Source organism: Delphinus delphis, chromosome 18, assembly GCF_949987515.2.
Source record: "Delphinus delphis chromosome 18, mDelDel1.2, whole genome shotgun sequence".
Taxonomy (NCBI): Eukaryota; Metazoa; Chordata; class Mammalia; order Artiodactyla; family Delphinidae; genus Delphinus; species Delphinus delphis.
In genome coordinates, this window is record NC_082700.1 from 18,847,620 (window position 1) to 18,868,373 (window position 20,754).

At 35.2% G+C, this 20,754-nt stretch overlaps 1 protein-coding gene across 4 annotated transcripts in view; it reads right to left on the reverse strand.

Moving 5' to 3' along the window:
* The window catches only part of RB1 (RB transcriptional corepressor 1), a 131,767-nt gene that overhangs the window by 63,550 nt on the left and 47,463 nt on the right, over positions 1-20,754 (reverse strand). For all 4 annotated transcript variants that reach the window (XM_059996218.1, XM_059996220.1, XM_059996221.1 and 1 more), the window contains exons 9-17: positions 20,145-20,222; positions 17,475-17,584; positions 16,487-16,564; positions 12,678-12,765; positions 6,693-6,809; positions 5,379-5,435; positions 5,263-5,294; positions 5,108-5,184; positions 3,862-4,058 (exon numbers count right to left, since the gene is read on the reverse strand). In XM_059996218.1, the coding sequence (XP_059852201.1) occupies positions 3,862-4,058; positions 5,108-5,184; positions 5,263-5,294; positions 5,379-5,435; positions 6,693-6,809; positions 12,678-12,765; positions 16,487-16,564; positions 17,475-17,584; positions 20,145-20,222 (834 nt within the window). The remainder of the gene's footprint in view (positions 1-3,861; positions 4,059-5,107; positions 5,185-5,262; positions 5,295-5,378; positions 5,436-6,692; positions 6,810-12,677; positions 12,766-16,486; positions 16,565-17,474; positions 17,585-20,144; positions 20,223-20,754) is intronic.

Consider the following 20,754-nt stretch of genomic DNA (forward strand, 5'->3'; position numbering starts at 1 on the left):
AACAAAAACATTTTAAGGAAATAATGGCCCCAAATGTCCAGATTTGATGAAACCTATAAGCTCACCTTTCGAAGCAGAACTCCAAACAAGAGAAACATGAAGAAAATTAAACCAAGGCACACCATAATCAAATTGCCTAAAACCAGTGATAAAGAGCTGCTGTGTAAGAAGCACAAGTACTCTAAAACCAAAATGCTATAAGATGCATAGTTTCTCACATGAGAAGCCCAGAAGGATGAGATGAGGAGGGAAAAAGAAAGAAAGGAAGGGAGAGGTAAGCACATACCAAGAAGCAGCAAGGTTCCAGACTTGCGAGTTAAGAAGCATCTTGGAAGTGGATCCCGCCTCAGACACCAGCTGATACTACATGGTCAGGGATGAAGTGCACAGTCAAGCTCTTCCCAAATCCCTGACCCACAGAATCATGAGCAAAATAAAATGATTGTTTTAAGCCACTAATGTGTCATCCAGCAATAGATAACATTTCTAATGGCTCTTTTCTGTCAACATTTAATCCTTCCCTTCCCATCTTAAAAACTAATCTTCCCTCCACCTCACATACCTCCAGCTATACGTTTACTTCCCTTCTCAGACGAGACTGATGAAAGCTATCTATAATGACTGTCTCCACTTTATCTCTCACTCACATCTCATCCAAATTCCACTGCAATCTACTCCTGCCCCCACCACTTCTTGTAACAGTCCTCGCTACCTTCACCAGTGGCTTCCTTATTGCTGAAACTAATGAACACTCTTCAGTTCTTACTGACTGCTCCTACAGTGTCTGAAACAGCAAGCGCTCACTCAGACCTTTCAGTACCCTCTCTTTCAGAGAGCGAGTATGACACCACTTCTGATACTCCTCCAGTCTCTGAGGAGGAATATCAGATGCCTCAATCTCTTTTATAGGCTTCTCTTTTCTGTTTATCGCTTAAATGTTGAAGCTCCCCAGGATTCTATCTTTAATATTACCAGATGCATAGGTCCCCTACAAAAGGTTTTTATTTGAGGAATTAGCATAATGAGATTTGTTCTGCATTTATGAAAAAATTTCTCAGGTGGCTGTGAGAGAAATAGTATTAAGGCAGCAAGAGATGTGGGGAGATCAACAGGGAAAGTCCATAGTCGCCCACAAAAAAGACCATTTAGAGAATAAAGTACCTGGTCTACTTCAGTTTACAAAGATTTTACCAAAAACATCGGATACAGTTTGAATATACTGAAAGTAAAATATCCAAATCTCACCTCATCATCTGCTGGCATTATAAACTGCTTAGCAGATTTAAGAGGTCTAAACATCCGGAGGTCATTCAATCTAACGCTTAGGTATGGTTCATTTTTTGTTTGTTTGTTTGTTTTTGTTTTTTTTGGTGGTACAGGGCCTCTCACTGCTGTGGCCTCTCCCGTTGTGGAGCACAGGCTCCGGACGTGCAGGCTCAGCGGCCATGGCTCACGGGCCCAGCGGCTCCGCGGCATGCGGGATCTTCCCGGACCAGGGCACGAACCCGCATCCCCTGCATCGGCAGGCGGACCCCCAACCACTGCACCACCAGGGAAGCCCTAGGTATGGTTCATTTTAAACCACCTCTAATCTTCCAAATTTCCAGAGAACAAGATTTCACTAGGTTTTTCAATAGATTGTTTAGCATTTTACATTCATATATTGCCTGTTAATCTCTCTGGGATCAAAATAAACAGAAGTGTGCTTATTCCTTCTTATAGTTATTCTGTTCTTTATTATTTCTCAAGATTGTGAAGTAAAGATACTGAACTCTTTCCCTATGCAACCATTAAAAATACAATGATGTTCTTTCTTTCATTAAATTATCAACAGGTAAAAGTAAGTAATAATATCACTTGATGTTTCCCTAGGTAAACAACACTGAATATGTTCTTATAAATCACTACAGTTTAATGAGAGATTCATTATAATACAGAATCAAAAAACCATGAAAGTTTGCTCTGATTCTTGATCTGGATTTTGATTATCATGGGTGTGTTCCATTGCTCTGATTCTTGATCTATTGTATATGTTGGTAATGTGGGTATATTTAATTTGTAAAAAATCCTTTGAACTACAACTTGTGATATATACTTTTCTGTATATATGTTATACTTCAATAAAGAAAAAAATCCTAAAGCCTGTGAAAGCTGAAATAGATCTATAGTATGTCTCTTCTCTAAAATGTCAATTATTCTCACAGGAAAAATTCACATATTGTGTTTGTGTAGGATGACTTATCTTCACAGTTACCCACCACCACTCCATTCTTTACAATTAAAACAGTAGTATGTGTTGATTTTTTAAAAATCCAAACATTAAAAATCATCTATAATTTCATCCCCTAGAAATACCACACTTAGAATTTAAATTCAGAGGCTTATTATGACTTCCACATCATCCTATTATTAAAAAATTATACCCTTTTCCAGACTTTGTGCATGTCACTTTTTCTCCAAAAATAAAGGAATATTGTTTTGAATCCTAGAACACCAGTAACTGAACTAAACAGGCTTGAGCACAAGCAGTTGTTAAACCATACATTTCTACTATTTCCTCCACAACTTTCAGAGCTCATGTCTTTTCTATATCCTCACAATGTCTATCTCAATGCAAGGCATACAGCAGATGTGTACTGATGGAAATAAAAGTAGTTCTCTAAAAGAATGAGAATAGTCACTTTCAGATAATACAGTGATGTCTTGATTTCAATTTCTAGGAAGAGAGGGCACAACAGCCTCTGAAAAGTACTCTATCTGCTTGTTTCATTTATTGATCTATTTATTTATTTTTGCTACTTTCATTTAACCCCCGGATTCTGAGAGTTTTCTCCTAACCACTCCTTTTCTTCTACAGTGGAAGCTCCTGTATAAAGGAGTTACCCAATTCAATCTTAGCAATAGTGTCTTTCTATCAACTTCCCATACTTCTCTCCTTTTCTATCCACTCTGTCTATACAGCAATACAAGAAAAGCACTAAGAAACAAGTTACTCTTAGACATTACATTTTTAAAATATCAAAAAAGTAAAACTTGGTTTACATGTACAGATTAGGATTCTAATATAACTAAAGTCTTAATTTTTCTATTGCCATTTCTATATACTGATAAAAATGAAAAGATATATGCTTAGCATATGCAACAATTTCAGAAGAAACCAACTCTATATTAATCTAAAAACCTGATGCTTAACAAAGTATTACCCAACTATGAAGATTTAAAGAGCATAACAGAAGAACTCCATATAAATATTTTACTATTACTACATAGGAAATGTCATCTTTACTAAAATAAAGCCTTATCAATAGGTTATATGCTATAAATAGACTACCTAGAGAATATGCTTTGTGCCCTTATAATGCTATAAACAATAACTATAATTGTGTAGATTTTTGGATTACCTTTAACAATGGGACAAAAAAATGAGATAAAAATGAACTAAAAATCTGTATTTTTAAATCATATCAATAGCATAATCTCAATTTTTTTCATCATTTTGTTGAAATTTTAAGAGCAGACATTTAAATTTTCATACATGACACCTCTATTTTAAATAAAGTTCCCAAATACTTTAAAGAATTCTGCTTTGTTTTGAAGTGCCAAGCTTTAAGAAAAGCTATTCATAAATAAATCCCTGTATCAGACAGTCTGGGGAGCTCAAAGAAAACTCCATTCTAATATTCCACTTGTTTCTTGGGCTATACACTGAAACAACATTATTCATTAAATTTCATATTTGTAAAAAAAAAAAAAAAATTCATATTTGTTCTTGAGGTAAATGTTAACAAATACCTCTCACTAACAGATAACTGTTATCCATATGCATATGAATATCTTTAACTATTTTAGCTAGTTACTTACTGAGAGCCATGCAAGGGATTCCATGATTCGATGTTCACATCGTTCTAAATGTTTAATCATTTCTCTGGTCAAGTTGGCTTCTGCTTTGATAAAACTTTCAATCACTTTGTAAAAATCAAAAGCTTTTAAATTAAGTACATTCAGAATCCAAGGGAAGGACAAATCTGTTCCAGTATCCAGATTCTGAGATGTACTTCCTAAAAATGAAAGAAAAACGTAACTTAGGTATGAAATGTTAAGCCTTGAATGACATATTTTTTGGTTTGAAGGTTTTATCAAACAAAAAATTAAAACACAGTAGAAAGGCTAAACAAAAATTTTTATTTAGAACATAATTTTTTATTCTGGGGTCCACAGACTCCTAGGAAATAGGCTTCCAAAGTTTGAGTGTATGTGCATATATATGTCTTTCCTGGATAGAAGGCTCACAGCTTATATCAAATTTTCAAAGGTTTAAACACCCTAAACTTGTATCCGGGACACGTTTAACATCTAACCAGCAATGCATTAGCATATCCATTTTAACTGTCTCATTAATCCTCGATTAAGAGAGGAAGTGATTCTTTAAGATTTTGACAATTTGATTGGTTAGTAAATATGTTTTAATTATGCATTTCTTGGTTATAAATGAGGATTCACAGTTGTCCATATTTGTTTACTAATTTAAGTTCCTCTTTTATTATATATTTGTATCCTTAGATAAATTTTCTTCTGTTGTTTTTTGCAAACAAAACTTTTTTTGGACATTTGCAACATTATTTGCAAAATAATACGTGTTTAAAATTATATTTAAAAAAAAACCACTATTGATGACCTCTGTTCTGTTTATCTGGTGGATTCTAGCTCCAACCTTTCGTTTCATAACCACAGAATATATATGTAGCAGTGCTTCCATATCAGTGGAATCTGCTCAGTAGTACTCCTCAGGCATTTTACAGTCTCATAAGTCTTTGAAGGGGTTTCAATAGGTACACTTCCTGGATTCAGGATAGTCCAGAATAGGAGTCTAGTGAAACTATTCCCAAGATGACATGAAATAATTCAGGTTAATAAACCACTTTATGGTGACCACATTACGGTGACCAATTACATTCTTCAGTATATACTGATCTAAAATATGCATTTCTTCTCCTTAACTCCTTAACTTCTCCATTCCGCCCACCACAAAAACCCATACCACACATTAGGTAAGTTTTTTTTAACTTTAAATTGAACTAAAATGTTTATTTACTAAAATTTAACTTACTGCTATATGTAGCCATTACAACCTCAAGAGCGCATGCCAACAAAGACATATGAAAGATGTTGTCATTCAGGAGTTTGCTAAAGGAAAAAAAGAATGATTTTGTAACATTTACTTTTAAAAAAAGAAGAAATTGTTTTACTAAAACAAAAATTTACCTAAAATTTTGAATGGATAATCGTTCTTCTTCCTAAAACAGATTAAAAAAAAATTAACTGAAGCCTTCTTTGTGTCAGCATTAAATTTTTTTTCTATTATATTCTTTTAAACTTACTGATTTAAGCATGGATTCCATTACTCGGTAATACAATCGGACTCCAAGTTTGTATCGCTACAAAGAAAGAAAAAAAATTAGATCCCACTATTTTAGAAAACCATAACAATTACTGATTTTTTAAAAGTTTTCTCTTGAGACACATTCCTGACCCTTCTTAGGAATATGGCTACCAAGAGATCACAAAAGCTTGCTTGTCTACAACTCAAGATTTAAGTATAAAATGATGGTTTTAACATTCCTGATAAATTTTCAAGAGGAGGGGTCCAGTAGTTGGTTTTCTATCATTCCACTTCAGTCTACATCATTCAACAGATATATGTGTACTAAGAATATATTACGTACCTGGTACTATTTTAACCATTTTACATACTAATGTAATACTTCTTGTGACCTAGAACACATATTTTCAAGATAGCTCTCCAGGATTAAGATAATAGTCTCTTTCCATAAAATTGGTCAAAGGCAAAAATCAGACCTACCTGATCTTATAAGCAAAAAGTTATCAAACAACTAGTTTTCATTAGTCCAAAGAACAGTCAAATTTTAGATAAACACACACACACACACAGACAAACACACACCAAAATCCTTCATTCCAAATTATGAGTACAAATTTCATATATAACCAAAAAGAACTTTTAAATATAATGGTTTAAAACACAGACGGAATCAAAATATAACCTTACTACACCGAAATAAATGTGTATAGTAGATTACAGTTTTCAAATATATTTTATATATTACCTCATTAATGCCACAGAGAAAAGCAGAGCAAATATAGAAACCTGAATCTCAGAGAAGTTAGATGACAGCTCATATATGATAGAACCAGATATAAACCCAGGGCTCTGATCCAGAGCCCACTGGCTTACCATATATAAGTTTTAGATTTTCTGAAATAATAATAGTAATAGTAAAAATAACATCACTGATAAATGGCATGTATAATATGATTCCATTTGTATAAGTATATGTACACATGAATATTCATATATGTAAAAGTTAAAGAATATACACCAAAAACTTAATGTTAGCAAGATTTTGATTTTTTTCTTACTGTATTTTTTAAATTTTCTACAATTCTTCTAAAATTTTCTGCATGTTTACTTTTGGTTTCTGTAATGGAGTGAGAGGAGCTGTCCCATAAAGCTTTCCATAAACAGCAGCATACACAAGCAGCTGGGATATGGTATCTTCCAATATTTTATACTATTGGACAGATACTATTACAGCATTTATACAACTGGGACAGATGTTGCATTTGAAATTATTTACTATATAGTGGCACTAATCAAAATGAACTCAAGTTACCTGTGATCCAATTTCCATACATCCCTGTCCCACAGCTTTAGCAAATTTCTCTTTAAAGATGTACCCAATATCCTTCACTCTTTTCAGGATACTTTCCTTTGGATTCACTGTGCAATTCTTTAAGAAGGAAAAACACGAATTAACATTGAGGATACTGTTTAATCAGAGAATTAACATTTTCTGTTCTATACTACATGACTTATCACTCTCAATTGTTTATACTGTGGAAACACTTCCACAATAAACTAGGTAAATACAACTACTGAAAATATGAGGAACATAAAGGATTCCATTCTGGGATAATAGTGACCAAAAATACTAGAGTACAACTAAAAAACTATTATCTAAATTTCCTGCTGGCAAGTTAGGGAAGAACAGATTTGTTAGCCCTTTCCATTATCCATCAAAAACGGCCTCACAGATATTACAATTGATACCACAGGAATACAAATGATCATAAGAGACTACTATGAACAACTGAATGCCAACAAACTAGACAACCTTGAACAAATGGATAAATTCCTAGAAACATACAACCTTCTAAGGTTGAATCATAAGGAATAGAAAATCTGAAAAGACTAATTACTAGTAAGAAGAAAGAATAGGTAACCAAAAACCTCCCAATAAATAGAAGTCCAGAACCAGATGGTTTCACTGGTGAATTCTATCAAACATTCAAAGAAGAATTACTGCAAATCCTTCTCAAACTATTCCAAAAAAACAGAAGATGAGGAAACACTCCCAAACTCATTTTATGAGGCCAGCACTGTCCTGATAACAAAACAAGGACACCACAAGGAAAGTAAATTATAGGCCAATATCCCTCCTGAATACAAATGCAAAAATCCTTAACAAAATATCAGCAAACCCAATTCAAGAATACATTAATATTCTTGAAAGGATCTTATACCATGATCAAGTGGGATTTATCCCAGTGATGGTTCCATATCTGCAAATCAATCAATGATATGCCATATTAACAAAATAAAAGATTAAAATTATGTGATCATCTCAACAGATGCAGAAAAAGCATTGGACAAAATTCAACATCAATTTATGATAAAAACTCTTAACAAAGTGAGTATGGAGGGAATGTACCTCAACATAATAAAGGCCATACATGACAAGCCCACAGCTAACATTATACTCAACAGTGAAAAGCTGAAAGCTTTTCCTCTAAGGTCAAGAACAACACATGGATGCCCACTCTTGCCACTTTTATTCCATAGTATTGGAAGTCTTAGAGCAGTTAGGCAAGAAAAAGAAATAAAAGGCATCCAAATTGGAAAGGAGGTAAAACTGTCATTATTTTCAGATGACATGATATTATATATAGAAAACCTTAAAGACTCCACAAAAAACCTGTTAGAACTAATAAAAAAAATCAGTAAAGTTGTAGGATACAAAATCAACATAGAGAAATCAGTTGTATTTCTATACACTAATAACACACTTTCAGAAAGAGAAATTAAGAAAACAATCACATGTACAGCTGTATCCAGAATAAATTTAACCAAGAAGGTGAAAGATCTGTACAATGAAAACTTAAGACCCTAATGAAAGAAACGTTAAAAGACACACGTAAATGCAAAGCTACTGCATGCTCATGGAGTGGAAGAATTAATATTGTTAAAATGCCCATACTACCCAAAGCAATATACAAATTCAATAAACTTCTTGTCAAAATTCCAAGGTATTTACACAGAAATAGAACAAACAATTCAAAATTGTGCAGAACCACAAAAGACCCCAAATAGCCAAAGCAATCCTGAGAAAGAAGAACAAAGCTGGAGGCATCAAACTATATTATAAAGCTACAGTAATCAAAACAGTTTGTTATTGATATAAAAACAGAGATCAGGGCTTCCCTGGTGGCACAGTGGTTGAGAGTCCGCCTGCTGATGCAGGGGACGCGGGTTCATGCCCCAGTCCGGGAGGATCCCACGTGCCACGGAGCGGCTGGGCCCGTGAGCCATGGCAGCTGAGCCTGCGCATCCAGAGCCTGTGCTCCACAACGGGAGAGGCCACAACAGTGAGAGGCCCGTGTACCGCAAACAAAAACAAAAACAAAAACAAAAAAACAGAGATCAATGGAACAGAATAGAGAGTCCAAAAATAAACCCATGCATATGATCAATTAATTTACCACAAAAGAGCCAAGAATATACAGTAAGAAAAGGACAGTCTCTTCAATAAATGTGTTGGTAAAACTGGAAAGCCAGTTTCAAAAAAATGAAATTATACCACTGTCTTTCACCACACACGAAAATTAACTCAAAATGGATTAAAGACTTGAACATAAGACCTGAAACCATGAAACTCTTAGAAGAAAACATGGGTGGTAAGCTCCTTGTCATTAGTCTTGGAGATGGTATTTTGGAATTGACTCTGGAAGAAAAGGCAGCAAAAGCAAAATAAACAAGTGGGACTATTTCAAACCAAAATGTTTCTGCACAATGAAGGAAACTATCAACAAAAAGAAAAGGCCACCTGCTGGATGGGAGAAGATATTTGCAAACGATATATCTGATAAAGGGTTAATATCCAAACATACAAAGAACGCATACAACTCAACACCAAAAAGCAAACTAGCTGATTAAAAAAATGGGCACAAGAAATGAATACACATCTTTCCAAAGAAGACATACAGATGGCTAGCAGTCACATGAGATGCTCAACATCACTAATCATCAGAGAAATGCAAATCAAAACCATTATGAGATATCACCTCACGTCTGTCTAACGGCTATTATCAAAAAGAGAACAAATAACAAGTGTTGGCGAGGTTATGGAGAAAAGGGAACCCTCATGCGCTGTTGGTGGGAATGTAAATTGGTGCAGCCACTGTGGAAAACAGTTTGGAGGCTCATCAAAAAGTTAAAACCAGAACTACCATACAATCCAGCAATTCCACTTTTGGGTATTTATCTGAAGAAAATGAAAACACTTAATCTGAAAAGATATGCACCCCTATGTTCATTGTAGCATTATTTACAATAGCCAAGAATAGAAACAACCTAGGTGCCCATTGATAGATGAATAATAAAGATGTGGTATATATATACAATGGAATATTATTTGGCCATAAAGAAAAAACAAATTTTGCCATTTGTGACAACAAGAATGGACCTAGAGAGTATTATGCTAAGTGAAGTAGATCAGACAAAGAAAGCAAATACTGTATGATTTCACTTATATGTGAAATCTAAAAAAAAAAACAAATGAACAAACACAACAAAATAGAAACAGAGTCATAGAGATAGAGAACAAACAGATGGTTGCCAGAAGCGAGGGATGTGGGGAAAGAGAGAAACAGATGAGGGAGATTAAGGGGTACCAACTTCTAGTTACAAAATAAATGAGTCACAGGTATGAAATGTACAGTGTAGGGAATACAGTCAATAATTATATAATATCTCTGTACAGAGACAAATGGTAACTAGACTTACCGTGGTGATCATTTTGAGATGTACAGAAATATCGAATCACTATACTGTGCACCAGAAACTAACGCAGTGTTGTAGGTCAATTATACTTCAAAAAGAAACAAACTCATAGAAAAAAGATCAAATTTGTAGTTACTAGAGGCGGGGGGTGGGTAGGGGAAGGGGGAACTGAATGAAGGCAGTCAAAAGGTACAAACTTCCATTTATAAGGTAAATAAGTACTAGGGATGTAATGTACAACATGATTAATATAATTAACACTGCTGTATGTTATACATGAAACTTGTTGGGAGTAAATCCTGAGGGTTCTCTTCACAAGGAAAAAAATTTTTTTTCTATTTCTTTTACTTTGTATCCAAATGAGATAATGGATGTTCACTCAACTTATTGTGATGCTAATTTCATGATGTATGTAGGTCAACCCATTATGCTGTATACCTTAAACTTATACAGAGCTGTACATCAAGCATATCTCAATAAAACTGGAAGAAAAAAATGTCTATAGCTTCTAAGATTTTACTTACACACAAAAGAAAAGATGCCATTAATTTTTTAAATGAAGACACCTGAACTAATAAAGAAGCAAATTCAAAGAAAAACTTAATGGTCTTCAAGATATGCCCACTCTGAGATAGGCCATTTGTAGTGTACATAAAACTCTGCAGTTAAACTGTTGCGCTTCATTTAATGTTAAGCTTTAAACTGAGCTCTGGAAAATGTCTTTGAGGCAGAATTTTCTACCCAACTGAAGTAGTTTAAAATAAAAAAGACTTCCTACATACTCCAAATGTTGGAGGAAATATTGAAAACAATATTTAAGAAGAGAGAGATTATCATTCTTTTTACTTCTACCATTATCCCTTCTAAAAGTTCTAAGTAACTGGGTAGCTATGTTTGGGAAATATTCTTGTGCTACAGATAACCCACAAATAAAAGCAACTTTATGCCAACTAGACAAACAAAATCAGTTTTGAGCCAACACAATTATGAATATGATGACAGAGAATACTCTGTTAATTCTTGGGGGGGTGGAAATATAAACAAGACAACAAAGAATATGACAAAACCACAGGCAGCTTATGATATTAAATGGAATGTTAACCACACAAAGCACTTACCGGATAAGCCAAATTTTAGTAAGTCTCCTAGCCTCATCCAACTGCCACAGATGAGCATTTCAGTGGCTCCCAAGCCTCACTTGATTTTAAAGGAGTAAAAGAGCAAACAAGGAATATAGACACTAGTTTTCATTCTCTCTCTTCCTCTCTCCCTTTTTTGAGGGGAGGGAGGCTAGCAGGGGTCCTTCAGATATCAAACTCAGGGTCCATCAGGAGTTGCCAACTGCAATGCACACAGGGCCACTCAAGAAATGTAAATGAAAGTGGGCTAAATAAAAAAGACCGTAGAGATATGGCAAATGTTAAATCCTGTCTAATGTCACATTCAAAGAAAATATCTTAAAAGAGCCAGAGAGAAAAGATAAACTATAAAGGAACAACAGATGGACTGACAGAAAACATCTTAGTAGCAATGAGAGCCAGGAAATAGTGAAGTAATACCTTCAAACTACTAAGAGAAAGTAAAGGTCAGCCTAGAATTGAAGATCCAGGTAAACTACCTTACAAAAAATAAGAGTGAAGATATTTTAAAAAAATATTTATGTATGTATATATGTATGTAATTTATTTATTTGGCTTTGCCAGGTCTTAGTTGTGGCATGTGAGATCTTAGTTCCCTGATCAGGGATCGAACCCGGGCCCCCGCATTGGGAGAGTAGAGTCTTTATCACTGGACCACCAAGGAAGTCCAAGAGTAAAGATATTTTAAGACAAAAAACAAAACAAAAAGCTTGTAAGTTCATCCCAAACTAACCCCCACTAAAGGAATGATTAGAAGATGTATCTGAAGAAAGAAGAAAATAATTATGAAAGTGAGGTCTAAGTTATAAAAAAGAATGGTGAGCAACACAAAAAGTAAATATGAGAAAATCTAAAAACAACACTAAATAAAATGATACTACTAATAATATCTAATTTGGAGAGTTAAGAAAAGCAAGAGGGCTTCCCTGGTGGTGCAGTGGTTAAGAATCCGCCTGCCAAGGCAGGGGACACGGGTTCAAGCCCTGGTCTGGGAAGATCCCACACGCCACGGAGCAACGAAGCCCGTGTGCCACAACTACTGAGCCTGCGCTCTAGAGCCCACGAGCCACGACTACTGAGCCCGCGTGCCACAACTACTGAAGCCCGCACGCCTAGAGCCCGTGCTCTGCAACAAGAGAAGCCACTGCAATGAGAAGCCCACGCACCGCAACAAAGAGTAGCCCCCGCTCGCCACAACCAGAGGAAAGCCCGCGTGCAGCAACAAGGACCCAACACAGCCAAAAAAAAAAATTTAAAAAAAAAAAGCAAGAAATGAGATAATAGACAACTACATGTTGGTTGGGAAATGGGTGTTTAAAAAAACACTCAGTATTTTAACTTCTAATTTCAAATTTATTTGCCAAAATATCATAATAAATAATGTTTCATATATGGCTTACATTAAAATAGGAAATCAGATTTTCTGACGGTTGATCACTTGCTGAATTTAAGATCATCATTAATTGCTGGATAGTATTCATGACAGTCCTAGAAAAAAATAGGAAGAAGTGTTAAGCAATGAAGGAATAAAAAGAAAAAATGATAAGTATCTATTTCATAAGTTACACATATCTTCAATCTCATTGTCTCCTGTTTATCTTTAAGAAGTTCTCTGAAATAAGACTTTATAAAAGCCTTAGTGTACTGCTGTTTATGAGGAATTACATTTGACTTAAATCTTTAAGAAAGCATATGTCGATCATCAGTAAGTTTATAATTAAAGAACTGATATGCTTATTTACTAATAGAACTAAATATCAACAAAACAATTGATGAAAAAGTAATGACATTATTTTAAGGATAAAACATAAACTGGCATCAAAATGGTAATATTTTAAGAAAACATTATTACAAATAAATATTAAAAATTTTCAAATAAAGACAGTAAGATATTTAGTAACTCAAGTAGAGAACCAAGTGACTGTCCTTTACAGAGACCTTCAAGATGAAAAGATACATAATTTTAGAAGTCATCATCACTAAAACATAAAAGTAGGTCAATCTCTTTGAGATCTCTTTAATTATATAATTGTGTGTGTGTGTGTGTGTGTGTGTGTGCGCGCACACACGTGTCTGTGTATGGTATATGGTAAATATTAATGTTCCAATTTTGGAGTAGCAGTTCATTGCTACTCTGTAGGCACTGTTTAATGATGCAAAAAACTGTAGAATGTTTATAGCCAACTTTTAAATATATTGCTTCTGTGACGTGTACATGTACTAATCTACTTAAGCCACAATGACTAAACCCATAAGTGACCAACTGCTAAAACCAAAATATCTTTTTTATTTGTTCTGATACTTGATTTTCTTGAGGTATTTGACACTCTTAAACACTTGCTCTCTTCTGAAACTCCCTTCCTCCCTTGGCTTCTTTGGCTTCACTCTCTGGCCTCCCCAATCACACCTCTCATTCTCTTTAATCTAACTTCTATCTCATCCTTAAATGCTAGCATTCTTTAGGGTTCGGCCTTTAGCCAACCGTTATTGCTATTATGCACCCTCATTTCAGGCAACCTCATTCTGTTTGGTTTTTTTTGAATTTTATTTATTTTTTTATACTGCAGGTTCTTATTAGTCACCCATTTTATACACATCAGTGTATGTGTATACATGTCAATCCCAATCTCCCAATTCATCACACCACCCCCCCCGACCCTGTTTTTCTGATTTAACTCTCCCTGATGATTCCCAAATCTATAAGATCGTTATATCCTACTACTTACTACATTATCTTCTTCATATCCCATAAATGCCTTAAGAATAATATTCTAAATATGAATTCATCAACTATTTATCAAACCTGTTCTTGCTCTTTCACTCCAACTGCCTACCTCTTGGTTCATATCTTCAGCATCTCTCAACTGGACTACTGCAATAGAGCATTTTGAGATTCTGACTATGTCTATGGCAGCAGGGTCTAGGCATATGTACTTTGAAAAACAAAAAAAAACTCCTCAGGTTATCCTAATTTGCCTAACCACTGTGACAGACTGACAGGTCTCTCTATTTCTCACCACGCCCTCCTCAGTCCATCTTTTCACAAACTACTACCATGTAAACTTTCACAAATCAAGTCTGATTTTATCCTAGCCCTGCTTAACACCCAGGTATAGCAACAGGCCATATCCTGCACAAGTTAAAGCCCAAACTTCTGAGTATGGAATATAAGGCCTTTCATGATCTAATACCCACCCTCCTCTCCTGCCATTTCATCTTCCCATTTAGTCCATCAATACAGAGCTGCTTATAGTTCCCCAGATGCATCATGTTGTTTCATACTTCCATGCCTTTGCACATGCTGTCAGTCTCCTGTGACACAAACTTACATGTTTCAAAATTCAGTTCAAATATCACTTCATAAAGTCCCTTCTGTGCCATCTCATTAACTTGTCCTATGTCTCTTACCATATTTAAACAAAAATGTATTTTTATGTATCTATGTAGTCATTGGAAAAGATTACTGATTGTTTTACTATGGACCAAGTATTCTCCTAGCTCCTAATGATTAAATGGTGAACAAGAAAGTCATGGTCCATGTGGTATGGACTTAAAGACTATTGTGGGTATTGACAAAAACAAGCAAACACACAGATGAATTTATAATTACAAATTGTGATACATACTTTGAAGGAATAGAACAGGATGCTGTGAGAAAGAATAATAAAGGAAAATACTTCAGAGAGAAGTAAGTCCTCAAAAAAGTAGTATTTGTGCTGAACCTAAAAGAAGGGTAGTAGTTGGCAATTCATAGAAAAGAAGGAAGAGTTTCCAGAAGAAACAAAAGTGGGGCTTCCCTGGTGGCGCAGTGGTTGAGAGTCCGCCTGCCGATGCAGGGGACACGGGTTCATGCCCCGGTCCGGGAAGATCCCACATGCCACGGAGCAGCTGGGCCCGTGAGCCATGGCCACTGAGCCTGCGCGTCCAGAGCCTGTGCTCCGCGACGGAAGAGGCCACAACAGTGAGAGGCCCGTGTACCGCAAAAAAAAAACAAACAAAAACAAAACAGAAGAAACAAAAGCAAATATGAAGGTCACTGAGTACAAAAGAAGATTTTGGAGAGTTCAGAAAACTGGCTAGTACATAATGAGCAGGAAAACAAGATGAGGTTGGAGAGGTAACAGAAGCTAGATCATATAAGGTCTTGTAGGCACTGTTAAGGGATTTGCACTGTATTTCAATTGCAGTAGGAAGCAATCACAAACTTAACAGCAATCTAGCTCTCTGATTTCATGTCTTTTGGTCTTGGTGACTGATACTAGGTGTGTCTGAAATGCTGCTTCCTCACTGAGTACTTGTTCTTCATCATTTATTTAAGCATTCTTTTCTCCACACATTACCACATAAAGTTCTCAGTTGTTCTGTTCTCACTGAAGAGCAAGACATATGAGGAAAAATGTGAAAAGCAACAGATGGATGGATGGCACACCACTAAGGTAAAACATTTCTACCATATAATCACAGTCATTTCAACCAAAGCTACATCCAATTAAGTAGCTTTTTCAAAATACTCCAAAGAGTGAATTCCATGGCAGTGCAGTGGTTAGGACCTGGCTTTCACTGCCAGGGCCTGGGCTCCATCCTGGTGGAGGAACTAAGATCCTGCAAGCCACGCATTGCAGCCAAAAAAAAAGCATGATCTGATTTACATTTCTAGAATATTATTCTGGGGGCTCTCTGGAGAATATATTTGGTGATAGGGAGAGAGGAATAGTCATGAGAGTAGAAACAGCAAGATCAGTTAGTAGGCTACTGCAGAAATTCCAAGAGAAGGAGAGAGATATCTTGGACAAGGGTGGGAAGAGTAGGAATGGGGAACAGTAGATGAACTCAAATACTTAGGAGGCAGACTCAGCAAGACTTGAAAACAGATTAGATGTGGGAAGCAAGTGAGGAAAAGGACACTAAAAAATGGCTCCAATCTTTCTAGGTTATATACAGAGCAAATGGTGATACTTTTTTTTCTCTTTTTTATATACTGAAATGGAACACATTCTCATTCTGGGTTATATACCTTAAGGACAGACAGAACTACGTCTAATAATCATATCCTCAGCAACTAGTAACATGTCTGGCATACAAAGAGCACTCAATATATATTTGCTGCATGTATATACAAATATATAATGAAACAAATGAATAAACCCAAAGCACTATAAAGTACTGAATAAATAATTATAATGAAAATCAAAAGTAAGAAAATTCATACCGAACTGGAGTCTGTGGAAGAATCACATTTACCTCTTCATCAGGGTTACTTTTTCGTGGTGTTCTCTGCATTTCAAAACTAAATAGTGATAAACAAAGTCATTCAGACTGAAAACTTACAATTTGTGATTTATGAGTCAAAAAAGCAGTAAAGTACCTTCTGTTGACTCGTAACATCATACAAAATGGTTAAGTAAATAATAGAAGTGATAGGAAATAGATGATCCAGAAGCTGCTTAAATAAATAAAATTTTTTTTTATCATAATTTTTAAGTTGGGTTTCTTTCCACTAGGTTTACAACAAATGGTGTACCAATCACTAAGAATTTTTTTGAAAGTGAAAGTTAGATGTTTGTTTTCTCTAGAATGTTAGATGCAAAAAATAAAACTCAAGTTTTTCAAACATTACGCCTTCCAAAAACTTACTTTGACTTAAAACCTGAAACATTTTATTTGTGTTTAACTTCCAAATTTTATATATATACATATTTTTTTAGTTAATATTAAAAGATTTCATGCTGAAGACTTAAAATTAACCACACTTACAATCATTCAAAAATTTTTTACGGGCGTATCTCATTTTATTGCACTTTGCTTTACTGTGCTTCACAGATACTGTGTTTTATTACATATTGAAGGTTGGTAAACTCTGCATTGTCATATGATGGTTATCATTTTTTAGAAATAAGGTATTTCTAAATTAAGGTACGCACACTGTTTTTTGGATATAATGCTATTGCACACTTAACAGACTATAGTACATTGTAAACATAACTTTTACATGCACTCGGAAACCAAAAAGTTTGCGTGATTTGCTTTATTGCAATGGCCTGGAACGGAAAACACAATATCTCACAGGTGCCTGTAGTTACCGTCAACCATTCCTACTTTAGGATTCTATATGACAATTCAAGAGAATACAATTTTATACTAACTTTTTAAAAAATGAACCAGCATATCAACAAATAATAATATATCATGTATAATACCTGTCTGTAGGATCAGCCTGAAGAGTTTTATCATGATCCAGAAATAATCTTGCATCTATATCTTTGTTTTTAAGGTAAATTTCTTCATATTGTTTAGAGAGACTTTCCACCTCAAAGGCAAAAAATATTGATGATTATCCTTTTCATGTCATTACTTCTCAGTACACAGAAATACAGATTTAATTAAAGAATCTTCATAAAAATATACACTTAATTTTACACTATACAGACTTCACATGGAATATAAATAAGGCATATCTAAAAGTGAAGTAAAGAAAATTGCAGATTTTTTTCAACTCAATTTTAAACCTATTTTATGCACATATCTCACATTTTATCTAGACAAGGATCACCAATGCTACAGAACAGTACTGAAATGGAACTGTAAGATGAAAAGACATTATTATAACCACTTAATTGCCGAGATCCTCCATCCTATACATCACTCACTTTTAATCTTCTACTACACTTATCAATATAAAATAATTTTTCAAACACTGTAACAGACCTTTATTATGTATTCTTCCTATCTTTTCTAAATCCTTTGGTTCACTCTGACTCCCTTCAGTTACGTATCTTGGGCAAGAGTATAAGCTCAATTAATTAGCCCAATTAACATACTTGCACAATTTATTTCCAATCTTAGCACTTTTCCAAATGCTAGAAACTATAATTCTTTTATCAGTTCTGATTCATAATATTCTAATCATAATATAAAAACCAGTGCCCAGTAGAAAACCATTTAGCAGCCTTCTCCTGTGACTTTTGTGTGTGTGTGTGTGTGTGTGTGTGGTACGCGGGCCTCTCACTGTTGGGGCCTCTCCCGTTGCAGAGCACAGGCTCCGGACGCGCAGGCTCAGCGGCCATGGCTTACGGACCCAGCTGCTCCGCAGCATCTGGGATCTTCCCGGACCGGGGCACGAACCCGTGTCTCCTGCATCGGCAGGCGGACTCTCAACCACTGCGCCACCAGGGAAGCCCTCCTGTGACTTTTAAAGCCAGAGTGTTTCCAACCTGAGAGAGTTAAAATTGCATTCTAAAAGGAGTGGTAGGAAAAAATCCAGTTAAATGTAAACTTTTTGTTTGTTTGCATAAGTTTTTTAGGCCGATCAGCCATTCATGTTTGATTAAGGCTTAATCGTCATTCCTGCCCTATGTCAGTTAGGTATTAATTATCAATCATTTATTGACTGGCAGCTATTAGTGCTATATAATGTAAAGTTTATCTTGAATTTTCTAATAATAACCCTGTAATCCTTTCAGAGGGAAAAAAAATTATGAATGTCCAAGATTCTTTAGAGTTGTAAACAGCATATTTTTTGGTATATAAGTTGGTAATAGAACTCAGAAATACAACTTTTGGCCCCTTCTTGTTTCTTTAGTACCATGTCTTACCACTCACTCTACAGAACAGACCATACTATCACATATCACTGTGCCTTTAAATCTATAATTTCCAACCCCTGGAAATGCCACTTCTCAAAAATCTTACTCAGCTCAGAAACCACATCACCTCCAAAGAATTTTCCGCAAAACCTATCTGGCCCACTTTGGATTAGGGAGTCCTCCTCTGAGATATCACAACACCCTGTGTACACATCTATTAGACTTTTGTAGACTCCTGTTAATGTTCTACTTCTATGCCCGTCTCTTCCACTAGCACCTTAATGACAATGACTGTGAGTTAAATCTCTGCATTGATGATATCCAGCACAATGCCTGGCATATATTAAGCACTCACTAAATAACTGCTGAATGAGTAAGTTAGTTAATTCAAGGAGGACTAGCTACCAACTCAGGCCATAAAATCAGCAATCTAGCTCTCTGATTTCATGTCTTTTGGTCTTGGTGACTGATAATAGGTGTGTTTGAAATGCTGCTTCCTCACTGAGTACTTGTTCTTCATCATTTATTTAAGCATTCTTTTCTCCACACATTACCACACAAAGTTCTCAGTTGTTCTGTTCTCACTGAAGAGCAAGACATATGAGGAAAAATGTGAAAAGCAACAGATGGATGGATGGCACACCACTAAGGTAAAACATTTCTACCGTATAATCACAGTCATTTCAACCAAAGCTACATCCAATTAAGCAGCTTTTTCAAAATACTCCAAAGAGTGAATTCCATGGCAGTGCAGTGGTTAGGACTTGGCTTTCACTGCCGGGGCCTGGGCTCCATCCTGGTGGAGGAACTAAGATCCTGCAAGCCACGCGCTGTGGCCAAAAAAAAAAAGCCTCAAAAGAGTTGCTCCAAGTACAGTAATGCTAATAATGTTGATGGCACAAATCATGGCTCCTATGCTTAAAGAAGCGCAGCAAAGTAAATTAGAATCAAATTTGATTACAGATATTTACTTCTATTTAAATATTTAATGGCATTTAGAAGTTCAAAAGCCTACATTCTGATTTTTGAAAAATTTTAGTACAAACCAACTTCTAGTGCAAACTTTTAAATGCTGCTTATTTATACATTTGAGCATAAATGGGTTCAAAAGGGGTTTTTTCTTACTATATAAAGTTGATTCACCACAATTCTACTTAGATTCTTTCCTTGAGTAAAAAACATTTAATATACAGTAAAGTGATCTTAAGAAATTTAGGCAACTATTCCTCCCTTGCTAAAGTCCCGAAACACATTAATTTTTTATTACGTTTTCTTTCAGATTACCTCTGGAAGTCCGTTAGAAGCTACAATTCCAAGAGAATTCATAAAAGGTATAAAATTTTTGAAATAAACATTTTTCACCTGAAAAAGATAAAGTTACATGATAATTAAAATTTTTTTAAAAAAATCTGTCACTATTAACAATAGAATGAAAGTGTTAACTGACATTTTGATCAATGAGTTACATTCAACCCAGTGTGATGCTTATTTATAATTAATTCAATTATTCACTTTTTAATTCATGTGAGGCAGATTTCAGGTCCTAAAATGGAGGTGCAGGGGGGAATTGTTAATGAAATGGGATTTATAAGAAGAAAATCCATCGAAACCAACTTCAATATCCCACATTTAACAAATGGTGAAAACATGGGAGGCTCAAAAATATTAAGCGACTTCACCAAAGTTACACAGCTAGGAAGTGGCAGAGCTGGAATTGAAACCCAATCTGTCTAGCATCAAAGCCAAGACTCTTTTAATTTCTCTACACTGCCTCTGATTTCTCCCCAAAGCATATTTTTGGGCCACTTCACACACATACCTAGCTTAGGGAATATCGAGTCAATTATTTCAGCATAAATTTAGGAAAATGACCTGCTTTTATAAGAAGATAATT